The sequence below is a fragment of the Xyrauchen texanus genome, chromosome 45 (genome assembly GCF_025860055.1).
Source record: "Xyrauchen texanus isolate HMW12.3.18 chromosome 45, RBS_HiC_50CHRs, whole genome shotgun sequence".
NCBI classification, from domain to species: domain Eukaryota; kingdom Metazoa; phylum Chordata; class Actinopteri; order Cypriniformes; family Catostomidae; genus Xyrauchen; species Xyrauchen texanus.
In genome coordinates this window covers 19,284,312-19,307,399 of record NC_068320.1, presented here as the reverse complement: position 1 = coordinate 19,307,399, position 23,088 = coordinate 19,284,312, and the positions used below count along the sequence as shown (strand labels likewise).

The following is a 23,088-nucleotide window of genomic DNA, read 5'->3' as shown; positions in this document are numbered from 1 at the left end:
TACAGTTTTAAAGTAGTTTCACTAACTATGATAAAGAGGAAGTGTGAGAGAAAGGTCTAGAATGTGAAAACAAGAGAGACAGGGAGAGGCTAGATATCTACTGTGGATTTCTGGTGAAAAGACACAGGAAAGAGACAGTGCTCTGAGCAGATGACGCCGTGAGAGAAAGAGAGAGAGAAACCAACATCACTCCCAGCCTCTCCATATAATCATTCCCATCCAGCCCAAATAGTGGCTCAATGGCAACTTGCACTTCACCCGGCAGCCAGCGACCAGCCCGCTATTATGGGATGCCTCCAGTCTGCGTCCAGTGCGGTCGGGTGAGGAGTGTCTATTTCGGAAGATTTAGGCTGAATTCCGATGACACAGAGTCTCTCCTCGTCCCAGTGTCGCCCAATCAATCCCAGGAGGGATGGGGCAATGTAATGAAACGGGAAGCCCGGTAATTATGCTGTAGTAAGTCATTATCAGGTTGTTTCACAAGCACTTTAAAGTCACTGATGCACCATTTTACCAACATGTTAGAGTGGGGATGTTACAGGCCCCCCTCCTATTCACAGTCATGTGCCCGCATATTGCCACCTGCAGGAGGCACTGTCTTCATATACACTAACCACAACCACCCCATGCTTGCCCATCCACCTCAAATGGTATTTATGTGAGTTTTTGGGGAACATATGGACTCTTTAAACCCACCACTAATCCTACAGTGTGAATTCACGACCTCATAACCACATGTTTGAGATCCAAAAGGCAGTTTTTAATTTCAACTTGACAGCATTTGACAAGTATACGAAGGCCTGCCCCACAAGTCTCTCTCTCTCTCCATACTGATGGATGTATGGGTGTGTTGATGGACCTGACAAGAGAAAATTTCACAGACGGCAGTTTAAAGCGTAAAAAAGGAATAGAGAAAAGTCATGGTTGTGGTATAATTACAGGGAGGGAAAATCTATCACTCTGCCATCATTTAACAACTGTGCCCTGTTAAGATGGATCTTTCCAACTGTGATCGTCCGACTGGCCTCCCCAGAGGCGACATGGCTGCGAGTGTCCATGAATTGCAGGCTCCATGTGCAACTCATGATAAATCTATGTGTGTGTGTGAGAAAGCGATACCCGTGAGTGTCTCTCTCCATGCTCGTTCGAGTGTGTGTCCCTGGAGATCATGTCTGCACGTTTATTTGGCTTAATTACTATGCTGCATTCACAGAGGGAGTGAGAGTGAATGACACTTCACTTAACGACTATCCTCTCCTGGCCAACTACTGTCTACCCACCGCCTTCATTAAAACACGCGGTCTCTACCTACCCTAAGCCCCCCTTCCACTCTTCTTCTCTAGCCTTACCTCTCTTCCTCTATCGTTTTAACACTCAGACACTGTGTGGGTGTGAACAGCGATCTGTCATACTGCACAGCATCAAAAGAGCCATCAAACACCTGTGGACATGACTATCTCTCTCCATTACACACACACCAACAGACACACAAAACACAGCTCTATCACCATGGCCAGGTGTCTAATTATCAAAGCCAGCCTCCATTCTCACACATCCTACTGGCTGAAAATATATCAGACACATTTGTCTCACACACACACACACACACACACACACACACACACACACACACACACACACACACACACACACACACACACACACACACACGTAGTGTTTCCGTAGTGTTTATGGGGACTTTCCATAGATATAATGGTTTTTATACTGTACAAACTTTATATTCTATCCCCTAAACCTAACCCTACCCCTAAACCTAACCCTCACAGAAAACTTTCTGCATTTTTACATTTTCAAAAAACATAATTTAGTATGATTTATAAGCTGTTTTCCTCATGGGGACCGACAAAATGTCCCCACAAGGTCAAAAATTTCGGGTTTTACTATCCTTATGGGGACATTTGATCCCCACAAAGTGATAAATATACGCTCACACACACACACACACACACACACACACACACACACACACACACACACACACACACACACACACACACACACACACACACACACACACACACACACACAAAGCATTTTATCCAATGGGAAAACATCTTATTGTAGTGTGTGGGGCCATTTACCATCCTAAATGTTTTAAAGAGCCTATTTAAAACCATCCGGCTATTCTCTGTTTTTAACGTCAACATGTAAACAGGCAAACACACAACACTTGCGCACATTGGATAAGCCAATAAGATGGCGGTAAATGTGTTGACATGAAAAGTGAAATCGGTGTAATGGACGAAAATATACATTTTGTCTTGAACCGTTATAACTATAGCCCAATAAAGGAAAAGCAAAAAACATTTATGGTGTTTACATGGCCTTACGTGTTGTCGTGTAGGCTGTAAACTGCTTAATTGTGTGGATTTAGTCAGATTTCTACTGCACAGAAAGTGTTTGTGCCTATCACTGCATGCAGAAAAAGTCAGACAGACAGTCCAGTGCTTTATTTTGCTCCATAAAAACAATATCTTGTAAAAGGTCTTGGTGATAAATATCTACAGAGTGTAAAAAATAAGCGCAGTGGTAAAACTACTTGTACTGGCACGCTAGCTTAAATGGATAGTTCACCAAAAATGAAAATCCTTTCAACATTTCCTCACCCTCATGCCATCCCAGTTGTGTATGACTTTCAACTGCTGAACACAAACTAAGATTTTTAGAAGAATATTTAAGCTCTATATGTCCATACAATGCAAGTGAATGTTGGACAGAACTTTGAAGGTCCAAAATGCACTTAAAGGCACCATGAAAATAATCCAAAGATTCCAGTGGTTAAATCCATGCCCTTAGAAGCAATATCATATATGTGTGTGAGAAACAGATCAATATTTAAGTCCTTTTATTTACTATAAATCTCCACTTTCACTTTTACATTCTTATTTTGCGTTTGGTGATTCACATTCTTTGTGCATATTGCCACCTACTGGGCAGGGAGGAGAATTTATAGTAAAAAACAAAACAAAAAAAAGTAATTTTTTTGTTTGTATTCAGCAGAAGAAAGTAAGTCTCATTTGTGATGACATGAGGGTAAGTAAATGATCAGAAATTGTAATTTTTGGGTGAACAGTCCCTTTAATATTAACTGTTAAAATGGCATCTGAACATAATATGCAATACTACTTACACGCTGCTTGTGCGAACTGTGAGAAACAGGCCTAACACTTGTGAAAAAGGACGACCTAACAGGAATCTGGGGGGGGGGGGCTTCAAAGCACAATAACGTTAACTCATTAATGCATATGATTGGACACAGATGGACTGAAATCTTTTTTATATTAAAGTCTCCAGCCTTTTCTCTCAAAGTTAAACAGCAGATGCCGATGCTTGGAGCAACAATGAATTTCTTAAATAAAATGTCCTCACAGATCTTCCTCTCTCTCCATTTTGCATGCTCTAAGTACTCGGCGTTCCTAACAACACATGTTAGAACCAACACAAAAATGAATCTTTCTTTGCACTCCTTTTTCATTCTCTCTATCTATAAAAGAAACGAGTGATCATTAAATGGACCCTGGTGGGGTAAACCCATGCCACACACAGACCTTACAATAAACACAAACATCAGATGCACATATTCACCAAGAGAACAGAAGGCTATATTTACAAAATGAGGGAGAACGAGGGCAAGAGAGATCACCACCATGCATAGATTTGTATACTTTTGGTCATTTTCCTGAATAAAGAACCACAGCAAGCCCACGGAGCTAACATTAAAAAGGAAACAGCCCAAAATATGCCAAAAATGCTGGCACATATTTCCATGGGAGATAAAAGCTCTTATTTACAAAGAGGCTGCTATAGTCTGGATCTCTCCACTGTCTCTTTTAAAATAGCACAGCCCAGAGAATAACATGTTTGCTATTACCACCATTAACGCATAGTGGCCAGCATCACCCGAGCATTCGAGTGCAATTTACAGTAGAGTACAGTAGAATGAATCATGCTTGTGTTTTTAAAATACCTGTAGATCCCTAGTATGTATGTATGTATGTATGTATGTATGTATCTGTCTGTCTGTCACTCATTCTTTTCAATCTATCTATCTATCTATCTATCTATCTATCTATCTATCTATCTATCTATCTATCTATCTATCTATCTATCTATCTATCTATCTATCTATCTATCTATCTATCTATCTATCTATCTATCTCTGTCTGTATGTCTGTCACTCTTTATTTTCTATCTATCTATCTATCTATCTATCTATCTATCTATCTATCTATCTATCTATCTATCTATCTATCTATCTATCTATCTATCTATCTATCTATCTATCTATCTATCTATCTCATCCAACTCTTAAAGATAAGAGAGTGTTTGTGCTTTCCTTGAAAACCCAGACAAAGCTAATAAACTCAAAGTATTGCTGTAAAATCAATTTAAAGGCATGAGAGGAATTGGAGGAATTTTGACTAATGCCCGCAGACTCCTGGTCGCAGCTGCAGAGTCAAAATACCTCACTCAGAGTTCATAAATGTATAGGATAATGCACAAGAAAAATCATGTGGAAGAGCCAACACATACAGGTCCATATCACTAAGACCACTTGTTAACATATGGAAACAATCTATCAGCACAAAATGAGATTAGATCATATGTAAGAGAGAGAGAGAGAGAGAGAGAGAGAGAGAGAGAGAGAGAGAGAGAGAGACAGAGACTAGACAGAAATGAAACACTGGAGAAACAGAGTGAAGCAAGCAGAATATACATAAGGTTGATGTTAACATCATTTAATGCAATAGTAAACATGAATAATTATTTGATTTATGACTTAATTAATTTGTACATACACTAATGCATTTTAACATTAAATGTTACCATTAAAGAACTAACATAAACTAACAATAAACAATAGTACATTTATACATTTATAAACATTTACCAAAATTAATCAAAGCTGTAAACAATTATTGTACATTGTTAGTTCATAACACCAAATGCATTAACAACTATAGGACACATAAAACCTTCTTGTAAAGCATACCAAAATGTTTTTAATAAATCATAATAATAATTATTATTATTAATATAAAAAGTGTCAATTTTGAGAATATAAATAGGTATGGGATAGAAGAAAATATTTAACAAAAAAAACAAAACAAATAAATACACAAAAAGAACCCCCCAAAAACAAACAAAGAGCATATAAAGTTTCTATTCCGTGCGTTATAATATGGTGATCAGTCTGATTTTAAAACTTACCCTTGTAAGAGAGCTTGAGTCTGGGCACATTCTCTTTGGTGTGCTGGGGTGCCACACTTCCAGGTAACACCACCCCACACAACAGGAGAAAAATCCCAACTAGGTAATCCATGGTGCTGGAGCGCTGGCCTCCAGCCCAGGGGGGCTTAAAGCCCACAGTGCCCAGAGCAAAGTGCTTCCCTCTGGGATAGCAGAGATCCTCACAGTTCCACCTTACTTCAAAAGATCCAGTGCCTGGTGCTCGTCCCCAAAGGGGAAATACGAAATCAGATCCCAAGCCAGGCAGGAGACGGGGGTTCACAGGGCTCCATGTGGGGGCCGTTTCAGTGGTCGTGGGGGTAAAGGTGTACTCCTCTGGGATGGGTTCTCCAGACCTGCTGTGCTGGACTGCTGAGTGGGACTCTGTGTTCACAGAAGAGGTAGAGTTTCAGTAGGGCTGAATCAGGCTGATCCGGCAGAGCCACTCCACTCCGGCTTCACACACACATACTCTCACACACACTCTCACAGACTGCTTCTGCTTGTGTCCACCGCTCAGGCTGAATGAGAGGCAGAGGGAGAGAGAGAGCCATAAACCATCCACCAAGGCGCAAAAAGGGAGGGAAGGAGGAGGACGGGAGAGCAGCTGAAGGGAGGGGAGGGGGGTGAATTAGGGAGCGGAGCTGAAAGAAGAGGTATGAGAGACTTCTGTACAGGTTCGTTTGGTCTTTCATTTCTACACTGCTTAAACGCTGTAGCCACAATGCAATGTCTTCCCAACCTCGCTCTTGTTTTCTCTATCTATCTATCTATCTATCTATCTATCTATCTATCTATCTATCTATCTATCTATCTATCTATCTATCTATCTATCTATCTATCTATCTATCTATCTATCTATCTATCTATCTATCTATCACCATAAATGTGTTCCTCTTTGGTCTCCATGAAGAAACTTGAACCTTTTTACTAAAATATAAGGCAAGCAAAAAAGATGTACTGAAAATCCTAAAAACTTAAACTAAATAGAATTGTCTAATAAGTAGTAAAGCCTCAGCTACACTAAAATTGTTAATTCTTAACTCTTAATAAATTTTTGTTGTAGCAAAGCCTCTGATACACAGAGTTGTTAATATGTGATGTTTCATCCCTTAGTGCTAAAGACAAAAGTGCCTCACAAGCACCAGCTGAGTGTGTTTGTAGGCATTTCACAAACTTACTAAATGTGTACGTAACCAGTCACTATACATAAACCTGAATGAAAAAAAAAAGCCCCATGAATCTCTCAATGCCTTTGGCATGTCCACATGTAAGTGTTTCCTGCTTTCATGAGCAGGTTTGTGTTAATATCTCATCACCTTTACAAGCAAACAAGCTCTTATGGTGTTTACACCAAACAGAATTGCAGAGATGATAGACAGACCCTATACATCCACACCTTAGGTAGCAGTAGGGTAAAAATCATCCACCTGCAAACTCTGGTAGAACTTCACACACAAATTTTCACGCTGGTCTAAGCTGGTTTTTGCTGATTTATGCTGATTTGTGCTGGTTTGGTGCAGGTCTAGATGGCAGACCAACATAGACATTGTTTTCACCAGCATAACTTACCTCATGAAGTTACTGGACCAAGGATACTTTGCCAGGTAAGCTAATCAAAAAGGACCCACTTTATATTAGGTGGCCTTAACTACTATGTACTTAACTATTTGATACAATATACTTATTATGTACATACATGTTGTTGCATTTAATTACATTTGTAGTTACATTGTTAACTTTACCCATAACCCAACCCTTACCCTAAAACCTAACTCTAACCCCTAATCCTAACCCTACCCTTACTCCTAAACCTACCCGTACCTCAATCTCAGTAGCAGCAAATTTGGGAATTTTGCAGAACAACATGTAGTTAAACAGTAAATACATAGTCTTTTATATATTTAATGTTAGTTAAGTGTGACCATCAAAAATACTGATGAAGACGCCAGCACCCAAAGCACAACATATGCTGGTCTTTTCAGCAGGGAACACTCTGCTCTCCATCCACCAACAGTAGATACCATATCCCAAGTATGTCCAGTGATGTGTCAAACTTTTCCTCTGGTTTTTGCTCTTCCATACAGTAGAAATGTGCAGGGGATTTGTCAGGGTGCTCTGACTAATGATGTCTTAATGAACTGTGACTCGCTATGCACTAAAATGAGAAAGTTTATTGACAACTAGCTTCAAGGGGCCTGTCAGTGTCAAAGTGGTAAATATAGCCTCCGAAACATGAGATGCACAGGGGAGTGGCCACCTTTGAAACACAGCAAATGGATCCTGTTAGTCAGAGAGGCTTGATAAATACAGAAGTTGTGTTGGGAATATTGTGGTTTGTACAGTGTTCCTTGTAATCTCTTGATCTAATGCAGCAAGTTTTCGACACCTGTTGGTGTGATTGTGAGGTTAAAAGTTGTGCAATCTACTGTTTGTAACCAATTCTTGTAAATGATTACCTGTGCACGACTTATGACTAGGCTTACAGGCAAACTGCATTCATATTGCGCTGACATGCATAAACATGCAGGAGCAAACATCATGTGCATGCACATAGCTGTATAAATGTATATGGTTCTAATAAATGGCTTTGGCTATTTCTGCTACACCCATTACTAGCAGGTGCATAAATTCAAGTATACAACCATGCAATCTCCTTAGACAAACATTTTCAGTAGAATGGGGCCCTTTTCTGTTCCAGCGTGACAATGCCCCTATATGCACAAAGCAAGGTCCATGAAGAAATGATTTACTGAGTCTGGTGTGAAAGAACTTGACTGGCCTGCACAAAGCCCAGACCTGAACCCCTATTAAACACATCTAGGATGAATTGGAATGCAAACTGCGAGCCAGGCCCCATTGCCCAACATCAGTAACTGACCTCAATAATGCTCTTGTGTCTAAATGGGAGCAAATCCCATTGCCCCATTGCACCATATCAGCACTAACCATCATGAACCAGCCTGAACCAGAATGGATTTGGATACTCCAGTTAACTAGGAAGCCTACTAGTGAAGCCAAAAGTACAGATATTTGGCGACCTTCAGCAATTTAATAGCTGTCAATGTGAAAAGCCCCTTTACGGAAGCTAAAATTGCACTCTCATGTTCTACTTGCCTTTCCCTTCCTGGAGTGTGTCCTTTGAGGTCATTGTCATGACTAACTGATAGCCATGGTCAGGTTCCACTCTTCCAGAAGTAACTTCCTGTTTGAGAGGGCACACTTTCTGCTTGACTAAGTAAAGCAGTGACGTTTCTCCCCATCACGTTGTAATTCCTCCAGGAGATTCGGTTTAGGTGAGAGGGGAAAGACGTAAGTGGAGGAGAGCAGAGAAAAATGGAAAAATCGAGAGAGGACGGAAAAGAGGTACAATGTTTGCCTGACATAAGAACTCAGTCTCCATTCTACCCATATCCTCCACTCCCTCTGATGACAGTTCAGAAGCCTTGGTCTGCTCAGTCAACACATGGCCCAGTGAGACAAAGAGAAAGAGAAAGCGACCAGTAAAACACACAGATCAGGAAACCAATTACTTACGCAGACATGTTCATATCACATCTGCTCATGAGGAAAAGGCATGCAAAATAATGCAAGACGTTTTTGGGATAGATGGATGGATGGATATATTGGAAAGAAAAAGGTGATTGATAGATAGATAGACAGATAGAAATGGATGGATGGATGGAAACAACTACACCCCTCATTCTCACAGCATTTTACAGGATGACACCAGATTTGAATGGTAAGCTTCCCTCTCTCAAGAGAGTATGTAAGTAACCTGAGGGCTGTATCAGACTCTCTAGATAGATAGATAGATAGAAAATAAAAAAGTGACAGAAAGACAGACAGACAGATAGATAGATAGATAGATAGATAGATAGATAGATAGATAGATAGATAGATAGATAGATAGATAGAAAAGAAAAAAGTGACAGACAGACAGACAGACAGACAGACAGACAGACAGACAGACAGACAGATAGATAGATAGATAGATAGATAGATAGATAGATAGATAGATAGATAAGAAAAAAGTGACTGACATGTCAGACAGACAGACAGACAGACAGAGAGTTAGATAGGAAAGAAAAAGTGACAGACAGACAGAATGGAAAGAAAAAGTGACAGACAGACAGACATAGATAGATAGATAGATAGATAGATAGATAGATAGATAGACAGACAGACAGACAGACAGACAGACAGACAGACAGATAGATAAGAAAAAAGTGATAGACAGGCAGACAGACAGACAGACAGACAGACAGTTAGATAGAAAAGAAAAAGTGACAGACAGACAGATAGGAAAGAAAAAGTGACAGACAGACAGACATATAGATAGATAGAAAACAAAAAAGTGACAGACAGACAGACAGACAGACAGACAGATAGATAGATAGATAGATAGATAGATAGATAGATAGATAGATAGATAGATAAAGAAAAAACTGATAGATAGACAGACAGACAGTTAGATAGGAAAGAAAAAGTGACAGACAGACAGATAGGAAAGAAAAAGTGACAGACAGACAGACAGACAGATAGATGGATAGATAGATAGAAAAGAAAAAAGTGACAGACAGACAGACAGACATATAGATAGATAGAAAAGAAAAAAGTGACAGACAGACAGATAGATAGATAGATAGATAGATAGATAGATAGATAGATAGATAGATAGATAGATAAAGAAAAAAGTGATAGATAGACAGACAGACAGACAGTTAGATAGGAAAGAAAAAGTGACAGACAGACAGATAGGAAAGAAAAAGTGACAGACAGACAGACAGACAGACAGATAGAAAAGAAAAAAGTGACAGACAGACAGACAGACAGATAGGAAAGAAAAAAGTGACAGACAGACAGACAGACAGACAGACAGACAGACAGACAGACAGACAGACAGACAGATAGATAGATAGATAGATAGATAGATAGATAGATAGATAGATAGATAGATAGATAGATAGATAGATAGATAGATAGATAGATAGATAAAACTGCAACCCTCATTTTGGATCACACAGCATTTTACAGAATGACACATGATTTGAATGGTAATTACAGCAATAAAAGAGGGGAAATATCACTGAAGACAGGGCCAAAAAGCTTCCCTCTCTCAAGAGAGTGTGTAAGTAACCTGAGGGTTGTATAAGACTCCAGAATTAGAGAGACTGTGGCGTAATTACTTTACCAGAGTTTCCTCCTGGAACGGCAAAGCCTCCTGCTGCCCTCCATGGCCTGATGTGATTGAGAGGTCTGTTATACCAGCGAGGAGGCGACAGGTGGTGATGAGATTGGACATTTATGGTGCTGTGGGAAAAAATAAAGATGTTCTGTTGTTCACATAAATTGCATCTACAGTAAAAGTTGATTTTGGGGTAATAACACATATATCTCAATATACGTACCTATATATTAAACATTTAATATCTTCTGATTGGCTGAGACTGTAACACAGCATGCAGTTTTTTCATGTTCAGTGTGGATAGACAAATATATTTTCGCTGGAAACTTGTCACATTGTGTCTGGTAAGATATTTAAAAAATATATTAACTTTGCTTATTTATGTTGATTTACAAATTTGTTTGCTTCATTTCAATGAGCTCTAAGCTTTTATAACTGTAAAAACCACAGATACCAAGTTTCATGACGCAGCACACAGAAGCTGTCCTGCATTTGGCATTGTACTCAGAACTTGAGGGTGTGTTCAGTTCATTTAGTACCTCCTGCTCATTTCCACTTCGGAAAGGGGTGTTTCCTCTGTTTCATCAGAGGTACAAAGATCAGAGCTCACTCTTTATTTCACTAAAGGGGTCACAGTCCTTGCAATGATGGTGACGGAAGTTTCATAATCCACCGTCACACCCTCCACCTCCAGATGCCCCCACCTTGACACCCCCCATTCAGTCTTTTGAAACTAAATCCTTCATTGTAATGTTTTGACATTAAACCATAAACATAATGTTTAGAGGCTATGTAAATAAACTGAGTAATTACATTTTGCTGTAGAGGGAGAACAGCACCCTTATAAAACATTGGTAAAGACGTGTCAGGTTTAAAAACAGAGCCAAAATATTTTATCAGTAATTTCTTCCCGTCTATCATGGCGAAGGAAGCATCCCGCAGAGTCTTCGCCACAGATGCATCCGTTCCAGTTGTGCATCAGCGGAGTCCTCGAGTTACAGGAGTGATTTACACAGCAGAACAGAGGAAGAAGAAGACAAAAAAACAAAAAACATTGATCTGATTCATAAAGTCTGACAGTGCCTGGACTTGTCTTGCGGGTGATGTAACGTGAGTTGGGGGACAACAGGATGAGATGGAGATATATCGTGGTGTGGTTTACTGTGTGACAATCTCTACTTAAGATGAGTAAGAATGGAAAGACTTTGCGCACCTGGCTTCCATTGAAAGTAGATTTTTGGGGATTGTCATTTAACCAAGTAAAACATTCATGCTATGGTGATTTTTTTATATTAAAAGACTTTCTACAATCTAAGCTTAATATGCAGAGGCATAAATACTCTGGTGCTACAAAAATTGCAGTGAGCATCCTGATCGGACTGATATAGCAACATTAGCTCAACCAATTAGGTGAGTATAGGACAGGACTGTAAACAATGGTAGAAAGGGGGAGTTTTCAGGAAACCTGTTTGAAACTGTCAATCTTTTTGAAATTGAATTTGGTGATGCAAGTGGCTTGTTGCACTTTAATCTGTTTTGAATACTATTCTGATGCTAGTGAAACTTTGTAATATGGCACTTTTCATACCACTGTCACTGATGATTTGCTTATGTTTTCCTCTTTCGTAAGTCACTTTGTATAACAGTCTCCCAAATGAATAAATGTAAAATGTAAATATATCCTAAAAAAAAAAACAAATACATGGAATACAATGGTACCATGTAAAATCATTGGAACACAATGGTAATTTTGATGCTACTTACATTGCAATTAAAACTCCCACAGTCTATTAAATAAAAATAAATAAAAAAAGACCAACATTAGACTAATTTACTAAAGTTTTCAGTTCAAAACAAACACTAGTTCACACTACATGCTGGGTAGATATTGAAAAGGCTTTCAATGGACATGCAGGTCTCGGCTTTGGATCACATGCGTTTATTGTCCGATAAAGCGCTCCTAAAAAGTGCTACTGATGTGGAAAGGCCGAGCTGAGTTTGTGAGGAAGCTGAACTAATCCAAGAGGCAAAAGGTCTTTTTAAATCTCATGTATATGTAAATGTAGTATGGCGTCAATAAATGGCCCGATCCACAGAGCTTAACTCCAGATAGGCTGAGACAACAGAAAAGCGCTCATTATTCCATCTGTATAACCCAATCAGAAAGATTAAGCCTGCAGTAAATCCTCCCAGCACCCCTAGTCAAGGGGAATTGGGGTTAAGAAGGACAGAGAAAGAGCATTAACTTCTTTGCTTGGCTGCTGAAATTAAAATGTAACCTAATTAAATGAAGAGTTTCAGCAATGGAGAGTCAATTATTGTATTGGTACAAATATACAAGTCTTGTTATGAAATTATAAATAGGCTTCATTTAATCTACCATTAAGCAAAATGGGAGTTCTTTCATTGACAGGTAAGTAAACAAGAGTTCGCCAATACTCCATATACAAAGTCTTGTCCATAACCAGAGAGCAAAAGTATTTAAAAATCAACCAAACACACACAAAATACAGCTGTGAAAATCACTCACATCTCTTAAATCAGCAAGGGTCAGAAAATAATGGTGCACAGAGTGTAAGCTGATCAATGGGACCACCGGCTACGATTTTTAGTCAACTAATGTTAGCCTACCAAAACATATATGCTAATTGCCCTTGTCGCTTAAAGTAAGAAGAGGGGTCTGCCACTAGGGGCAGCATAGGGTGTAGCCTCACAGGATGTGTGCTAAAAGTCCAGGTTTCGGTTTACGTGAATTGTTCAGAATGTTAGAGGTTAAAAGTGAAACTGAACAAATTGTTAAACCACCATAAATTCATCAAAGTCCTTTAAGCCCCATGTCAAAAACAGTGTTGACTTTGTCAGATACAGCTGGTCTCTGGCCAACTTTGTCCGTGCCAAGGTTTAAGAGTCACATTGTAAAATTCAGCCGAAGTCTTACAGAAAAGAAACATCTTCTCCAAGTCACTTTTTTGTGCTTTTTTTCCTTCTTGCTAACAAAGGTGGCTTATACAAAAGAACCTATGTATCATGAGTCTCTGGTCTTAGTTTATTTATCCCTGTTGTCAGGCACTGAGCTCTTCAGATTAGGAAAACTGTCACATTGACATTGCAGTTCAGCCTGCATCTCTATTAAACATTTACACGCTTGTGAAACGAATGAAAACTAACCACCGGCACTCACGTTACAGTCAGGCTGAGGAGTCATATTTAATATGGAGCTGAAGTGCAGCCAAGAAATATCAGGGTACAAGAGAAAGAGAGAGAGACCAGCAACTGTAATCCTCTCTCAGGCTCTGAAACCTGATGATCTGTGGTTAAATCCAATAATACGTTTTTTTGTTTAATTTTTTTAATTTTATGTAACGATTTTCATTACTATGCACTATTCTTCTTTTTTAGTGGAAAATCTACACTGTAAAAAATTATGTTTTGAAAAATAATTAACCTCCTGAGACCCAAGCATGACTGCTGTGTACATTTTACATTCCCCTTTCTGATTTGTAACTAGTAGCCCCTAAGAAGAATGTAATATATATATAATTTATTTTATTTTTTTCCTTACTAAATAGATTTCCTAACATTTAATGTCCACATATTGCTCCCTAATTAGAGAATTACTTAACCTCCAGTGTGCTGTCTGTCTGCACTTAGAATAGTTCAAAATACACATTATTTTCATGCTAACTCCGCCTAGAGTTACAGCCTTTAAATTTTAGTTCTTTTTTTACTACAAATTCTCCTCCCTTCCCAGTAGGTGGCGATATGGATGAAGAATTTTAATAGCTAAAAGCAAAAGAATGTGAAAGTGAAAATGGAGATTTATAGTTAAAAAAAAAGACTTAAATATTGATCTGTTTATAATCCACGCCTATCATATTGCTTTTGAAGGTATTGATTTAACCACTGGAGTCATGTGGATGACCTTTATGCTACTTTTATGTGCTTTTTGAAGCTTCACATTTCAAGCCACCATTGACTTTCATTGTATGGACCTACAGAGCTGAGATACAAATTTTTGCTTGTGTTCTGCAGAAGAAAGAAAGAAAGTCAAATACCTCTGGGATGGCATGAGGGTGAGTAAAAGATGAGAAAATTTACATTTTTGGCTAAAATATCCCTTTAAGCCAACTAACAATTTTAAATGCAACCAATTACAATTTTTTTCAGAGAGAGAGCTTGTTTCCTTACAGTGTAATGAGTCAGTCTGTGATGTTTAACCTTTTGTGACTGTCTATGAACTTGAAAAGATTACATCATACATTAAAGCGTCAATGCCACAGGGGAAAGAGGCCTTTGTTATAGAAGTGTGAGGGCGGCTTATTGCACAAATAACTGGATGCACTTCAACGTAGGTGCTTTTTCAACTGTACTGGTGCTCTTCCTGGACATCGAACGTTTCCTGCAAAAGAGCCGTTAATGCAATGTGGCATTGTGATGACTCACCGGGTGTTTGGCTGTAGTTATGAGACCCAGCTGTGGGAATGAGCATGTGCGTTCACAGTGCAAGAAAACATTTCTCTTTTTTCAAGACATTGACGCACAGCACAACTTCATCTGAAACGGCTTCAGATTTAGTTCGCAGAATTCCGTCTCTCAACTGTTTTCAAATGTAACCCCTTCACAGCAAACGTGGATAGCATATAGACAAAGAAACGTTTATTCCATTGGTAGTTAATTTATTGACATAAACTTACTTATCCAAAAGGAAAATATGAATAGCATTGTTGGGCAGTAAATGTAGCTTCTATATGCTGTATATAATACCCTCCTTCCCACAGCTTTAATGTCTAGATACTTTTTTTTACAGCTTCTGATATAGCTAACAAGCCGATTTTATGCTTGAGAGTTTTATATTAAAATGCTCTTCCAACATAGACAGTGATAGTCAGGATAGTTTTCACCTGCGCATCAAACCAGGGTTGAAACAGACTAATGGACACATTTCCATGTTACCCACAGGAAATCTTAATATGTAATGCAGAACACGCTTTTGGAAAGCTTACATGTTTTTGGTAAATGGTGCCCGCAATTGGGTTACATACACATTAGTGAACAAGGCAAGTCAAGAGCTATTCAGGAAATAATGGAGGGCAAGACAAATTGTTTGCTTGCCATTTAGGATAATGAAGGTATGTTTCTACATGCAAATGAAATGCTGTCACACGTTCGTCCACACTGCCACTGTCCCTCTTATTCTTTACAATCAGGACAATTATGCTTGCAAAAAATTAGGCTTTGCTTATGGGGACATTCTGCTTCATTGTAAATTACATTTAACTGACAGGTGTAGAATATAAAATGCATGTCTTCACAATAAAGTTACTTTATTGGAATATCCAGTGTGAGCAGGATCTCTTTACAGGTTAAACTGATTGCCAGAGCAGTTGTGTAAAATAATAAATAAAATAATATCTGTTTTCTGTGTAATATGACAAACATTCCTTTGGCTATGATGTAATTCTGTAATCAGCTCACCAATAAACATTTTTATTATAATTTATTACCTCAAATTAAACACTTCTTTATCTTTTATTGTCAAATAATAAGCATGTTTAGGGTATTTCACAATAGAAAGGAGAAAGGGTCAAGTGATTAGAATGACGACAACATTGATGTATGCTGTGGGAATTCTTCAGTTAACCAAGACACTTAATTGAAATGAGATGTGCTTTGTCCCTGGTATGCATTTCACTGGGTCTGCAGGCTTTTAAACATAAATAAGGCTTTTTTTTTGTACTTATTCCATTATGACATGCTATCCATCTGGGATGTCTTGAATGCATTCTGTGGTTGCTTTTGCAAAACAGTAAAAGGCTATTCAACGGCTGGCATAGGCGTTCATGAAAATGACTTTTGGCTCATGAAATAAAGACTTGGCTCATAGTTTGGGAACTGATGTCTCTTTGAGATATTTCTGTACATGCTGATATGACCAGCATACTAGTGTCATATTGATGGACAGTTGTTAAAATACATTAAACCACATGGTAATAATATAATCGTGACCATATTTCCCAAAACAGCCTTAATCTCCTATAAGCTTCTGTATTGAAAGAGTTCAGAATACTATTATCAGTAAGGCATAATTCATCAAACTTTCAGAATAGTTATCGGCTGGCCTGAGCTTTTCTGGATGTGTCCACTGCAGAAATTCCCTGGCAAAAGATCAGTCAATTCATGCCTTTCCAGACAATATCATCCCCTCTCCCATCAACGAGACAGTTCAGGGAACTGATGTGTTATGCTTTGAAAACAGCCCCTTGTCCTGCTGGTGGGAACTGGGATAAAGGATCAGCTAATGACTGTGAATTATATCTCGTTAAATCCACACACACACACACACACCCACAGTCTATGCTTTGATATCAATACTGCGCATGAAGTCAGGGATGTGTAGATTCTGATTATTGCTGCTACAGAGATACTGTTGGATAACCCTGCTGGAACAGATTAGGCTAGTAGATGTGTTCTGGATCATGGTAGCTGGTTTATACAGTAGCTGGTCATCAGAGATGGTAGATTATCTCAGACCAACAAATAATCAAACAAGCAACAAGCAAACAAACAAACAAACAAAAAACAGCTACCAGTGTGTTTTACCAGATTAAGGTTGTCAAGCTTGTTTTGCGACATTGTAGCCGGTTTCATAAGGTCTAAGATGGTCATTAGTTGATTCAAGGTTTACATTAGCTGGCCCAGGCTGTTAGACCATCTCAGTCAAGCAAAAACACAGCTACCACTTGGTTTTTCTAGATTTATATTGATTAATAATATTAATATTGATACCAGATTCTAAACTCAGGCGCTGAACACTACATCCCACTCGGACTACATTTATTATTATTTTTTTTTTTGCACATTTCTTTGCTCATAATTTCTACCTCTTGATAGCACTTGCACTGTTATGGTCACTGGCCATATATATATATATATATATATATATATATACACATACATACATATATTATACCTCATTCTGTACAATGCACCCATACTTCTTTATATGCACCTTGTACTGTATTCATAGACATTTGTATTGAGCTGGTCTCTGCTTCTCTACCTCATAAATTTGCAAAATATTTATTGTATATACTCATATATATTTATATTTTTTTATATACATATTGCTATTTGCACTTTTGGTTAGATGCTAACTGCATTTAATTGGCTCTGTACCGTACTCTGCACAATGACAGTAACGTTTAATCATCATCATCATCATTCAGGTGATAGCTGGTTTCTAGCTAATCTAAGTTGTTCATTAGCTGGTACAAACTGGTCATTAGCTGTTTCAAGCAGGTCATTTCCTGGTCCAAGCTGGTAGACCCTCAGTCAAGCAAAAATACAGCTACCAGTTAGTTTCACCAGATTAAGGTGGTCAATCTTGTTTTGGAACATGGTAGCTGGTTTCTAGCTGGTTTCTAGCTGGTTTAATGTGGTCATTAGCTGATTCAAGCTGGTCATTTGCTGGCGCAAGCTGGTAGACCATCTCAGTCAAGCAAAACACCAGCTACCAGTTGGTTTTACCAGCTTAAGGTGGTCAAACTTGTTTTGGAACAATGTAGCTAATTTCTAGCTGATTTTAGAAGGCCATTAGCTGATTAAAGCTGATTATTACCTGTTCCGTGCTGGTAGACCATCTCAATCAAGAAAAAAACTGAGCTACCAGTTGGTTTTATCAGATTAATGTGGTCAATCTTGTTTTGGAACATGGTAGCTGGTTTCTAGCCGGTCCAAGCTGGTCATTAGCTGATTCAAGCTGGTAGACCATCTCAGACCATCAACAAATTGCTACCAATTGATTTAGCCAGAATTAGGTGGTCAAACTTGTTTTGGAACATGGAAGCTGGTTTCTAGCTGGTCTAAGATGGTCATTAGCTCATACAAGCTGGTTATTTGCTGGTGCAAGCTAGTAGATCATCTCAGTCAAGCAAAAACACAGCTACCAGTTGGTTTTATCAGATTTAGGTGGTCAGGCTTGTTTTGGAACATGGTGCTGGTTTCAAACGTGTCTAAGATGGTCATAAATTAATTCGAGCCAGTTATTTGGTAGTCCAAGCTGCTAACAACAGGCTGGTGGTAGCTGTGGAACATTTGAACATAGTACCATAGCCTGTTTCTAGCTGGTCTAAGATTGTCAATAAACCAGCCACCAGATGGTTATACCAGCTTCAAGTGATGAAGCTTGTAACATGGTGGACTGACTTGAACTAGCTAATTATTAGCTTAAACTAGCTAATCATGTTACAAAACACAGCCACCATCTTAAGCTTGAAATTCCAGCAGGGAAAATGGGGATTTTAGGGTGGGACGTGACTTTGATGTGACTTCTGTGCTGATTGTAAAATTACACATGGGGGCTGGCGGAGAGAAAGCCACATCAATCACCTTTGCGGTTAGTGCCATGATTCGCAACCTTTAGTGTACCCGGAGGAGTGCATACCTCACGTCTCCTGTCCACTTAGTCTAAATATCACACTACCCCTTGCTATCAAAGAGCCTTTGGCATTCATCAGGTCTTCTCAGTCACTAAATATGCTGCATCCGGGCCAACTTTTTATCTATTACCTGTCATTGTACTGAAGAAGGTTTAGTGAGAGCATTACAATGTGGCCAAACACACCCCTTTTCCTTTAACAACAGAACTAAGAGAGGCGCATCAGTGTCCTAGGGCAACGAAACCAAACAACCATCTTGTTTTGAGAATGGCATCTGTCAATATAGCAGCTCTGTGTTTGTCTTTGGGTTGGCCTGTGGGTTGTGTGACGTGTTGGTGCACCCATCATGCTCTGTCTCTGATTTTTTTAAGTTTTTATGGGATTATCTGTTGGCCTAATGGTGGTTTTGTGCAGACTAGCTCCTGGCTCACTGTTGTTTCAGTGGCTTTTGTGTAAACCCTGCTTTTCTTTCACAACGAGATGAGAGAATCCCTGTAAGCATTGTTAGTTTTGGATGGGGAGACACTTCAGAATTATGGGAACCTGTCATTTGGCTCTAAACAATTTTGGTGCTTTCATAGAATGCCATACACTTACAGTAGGTTTTGATATAATTGATATTGATACGAGATCCAATGTATGACACCTCGGGGTATGAATCAAACTTTAGAGCACACTAACAGTTTTATCAGTCATTTTGACAACGTGGGGACCAAAAGTCTGAAACCACTAGTGATTTTGCATTTTATAAATTTATACCTTTTTTTAATTTCAAATTATTACATTGTCATTTATTTCAGAATATTTTAGCATTTCGTATATCCCCCTTTTTCTTTAATGACAGCATATACTTGAGCTGTCATGAGCTGCACTTTTTAGTGCAGAATCTTACATATTTCTAAATAATTTTACACCATAATATTATTGTTGTTTTTAATTTTTACAATAATCCTAGGTTTACATTAGATTTGTTTCCCAGAATTTTCAATATTCTCTCAAACTTTTGGACCCCACTATATAAGTCTTTCCTAAATTCTAAGTTCACGTGTATGTAACTACTAGGGAACCAAAAACAAACAAACAAACAAACAAACAAACAAACAAACAAACAAACAAACAAACAAACCCAACCTTTTTAGCGTTTCTTAAACAAATTAATGTAAACTCAATGTTATTACTGGTAAATTGTACACATTATTTCAAACAGGGACAGCTCATTTCATTATTATATATACAATTTCATGATATTATATTAATTAATATAATGTAGATTTTTTTTTACAAAGTTACATTTTGATTATAATAATGATGACAACAAATTATTAAAATATAAATGTAGACTCACACTTTTTTCTGTGCTATTCCTTGTTCTGCACCAGATCAGCCTGAATGTTGCCCACTATTATATTCTCTTATATAGAAAGGTGTATTTGCAACTACTTAATTAAACTTTGAGCTTTTAGATAAGGGATATTAAAAGACTTTATTTTGATGAGAAATTATAATGAGAATTTTGCTCAACATTTTTTTCAGAAAATAAACAATTTTCAGTACGATTTGGTAATTTAAGTGTTATTATATCATATCAATATAATATTGAATCGTGAACCTTGAATCTATTGTATATCGAACCGAATCATGAGATAGCCATAGCATCCCATCCCTAGTAATTACTAACCATAAAACACAGTGATAAGGAACATTTTCCGCTCATACTTGTTTCGTGAAAAAAAACGTTTCAGTCTTTTCAGTTTCAACTTGAAAAGTCAAAGCTTTGCATTTGTTGCCTGTTAACTGTAATCCCTTAAATAGGGTTTAGCCACCCAAAGAAAACGTTTTTTGTAAACGTTGGGTGTACCGAAGACAAGTTTCACCTTTTCAGCTAATTCCTTCATGATTAGAGTGGCTTTGCATTATACATGTGAGATTTACTCCAAAACAACATTTGTCAGGAAAATATGTCATAAGGACAGTCATGCAACGAACAGACTTGCCCTCCACATTCACAGTTCTGTCAGCATGTGATCATGCATAAAGCCAATGAACCACAGCGAAACAAAAAATACATACATACCTCAGTCAAGATTTCTCCAGTAAGTTCACACCCGCCAGTCTGCCTGATTCTGTTTTGGGAGACCACCCTAAGTCAATATTTATATATATTTTATTTTTTTTGACAGACTGGCATAGATGAGATCTGAGATCAAGGAGTAGGACTCATCCGAATGTGAATATCCACCACAGAACAAACTTGAGGCTAAAGAAATGCATGTATTATAAATTATGTAGCAGCACTTTGCATTAATAATAATAATAAAAGAGCAGAAAAGAATTGATAAATTTTTGTGGAGAAGACTTTGCACAGTTAATGAGTCACAGAATAGGCAAATAAGATTACACACAATGTTGAGGAAGATTCTTTGAAACTTTGACTTGCCAAGCTACAAGCTACTCATAATATAGGGTATGCCATTCAAAGCCATTCAATTCCATTACATTCAATTAAATTCCATTCAGTTCCATTTGTATTGTACGGGTGGGATGTGGCTCAGAGGGTAGGAGATTAACTCAAGCTGCACAGGCAAAACACTCCAGAGTCCTACAAAAAAGACCAGCTCCAGGCCCCCCTGTCCCTTCAGCTAATCCAGTCCCAGCTGCACCCAATCCGTCTGGGTTTGGCCCTGTGTCGCTGCAACATGTGGCGCTAAGCCTCCAATAAGAGGCTTGGACGAGTCTGACAACCTGTCAAGCTGAGTACTTAATTAACCATCTAAAGTCAACCTGGCTAATAGAAAAGAGGGGGTCAAATTGTCCTCTTCCCACGTTTATTATGGATGTCAGACACACTGCAAAAATGCCCTAGACTTTTTGCATGCCATAATGTCCATGTCAAATTGAAGGTGGCACCAAAAAAGATCAGATTTACTGTCGTTCACTCAAAATAGAAAACTATTTTCACCTTAATGTTGTTCAGAACTACTCACCTTAATGTTGTTTTTTTTCCACCACGGAAGGTAAAAGGAGTCATTATTTAGTCATTATTCACTTGCACTGAATGGAAAGATTATGCAATGAAAGTGAATGGTGACTGAGGCTGTCAGCCCCTAACAATTGGTCTAACATCTCCTTTAGTGTCCCACGGAATAGATAAAGTCAAATGGGTTTGGAACAACACAAGGGTGAGTAAATAGTGACAGTTTTTAATTTTTAGGTAAAATATCCATATACGGCACACTTAGAAATGTATAAATGTTATTACATTACATGACAAAATATTAAAATAAAAGGCATTTATTTTAGGTTTACAATGTTTTTGTAAATGTTAGTTGTGCTGAAGACAAGTTTCACCCTTTCAGCTAATTCATGTATGATTAGGGTGACTTTGCATTATACATGTGAAATCAAATAAATAAATAAATAAAACAATAGATATACTGTTTAAAGTATTTGTACACTTTACTGTTGTCAAACATTAGCGGAACATGTCCATAGTTAATGTGATGAACTACACCTGTGGTAACTCAGCTAGGGCACCTATGTGATCTTCAGTGGAACTGACTTCATTACATCCACCACAAATCACCTTGACACCAGTTGCTTTAAAGACATGGCAAAAATGCCTCAGAAAAGTTAAGTTAGTTCTGAGAAATGGTCCAGAATTACATGCTTGTAGAGCCACTTGGTTTGGTGCCACTGTACAGTAGACACTCCGGAGTTGGAGACAGTCATTGACTACTCATAACTTGCTTGTTGTCAAAATTCAGTCAGTACTGAAGAGTTGAGGCAAGGCACTAGCTCGCTAACTCTGAGGTAAGACAGAGTCTCTCCTGACCTCCCTCTCTCTCGCCTTTTCATCAACGCTGACTGTTTAAGCACACCATCTCCCTTCCACCATAATATGTTTAGAAATGTCACACGCACCCCCTTCCTCTCAATCACTGTAATGTGTCTGACTGTGCTAACTCTCTTACCTCTGGCTATAATGTGTGTAAAACTGTCATACACTCAGGCGATACTCTATCAAGGTAATGTGTTTGAGTATTCAAGCTCTCGCCCACCTTAACATAATGGGTCTGTATGAAAACCTAGTGAGTTGCCTTGCTGTCTCATGCCTACATAGGCAGCATCCTAACTGAAATACAGCCTTATAAGTGACTGATTTGGAAAGTTTTACATAGGCGGCAAATCCACGCGTCATTAAAAAAAGCATTT

At 38.4% G+C, this 23,088-nt stretch overlaps 1 protein-coding gene across 1 annotated transcript in view; it reads right to left on the bottom strand.

Annotated features, from left to right (window-relative positions):
- Positions 1-5,758, bottom strand: part of LOC127637433 (semaphorin-3aa-like) — a 48,691-nt gene extending 42,933 nt beyond the window's left edge. The window contains exon 1 of the mRNA XM_052118496.1: positions 5,233-5,758. Coding sequence (XP_051974456.1) covers positions 5,233-5,344 — 112 coding nt within the window. The 5' untranslated portion in view covers positions 5,345-5,758. The remainder of the gene's footprint in view (positions 1-5,232) is intronic.
- Between the last annotated feature and the right edge of the window lie 17,330 nt (positions 5,759-23,088).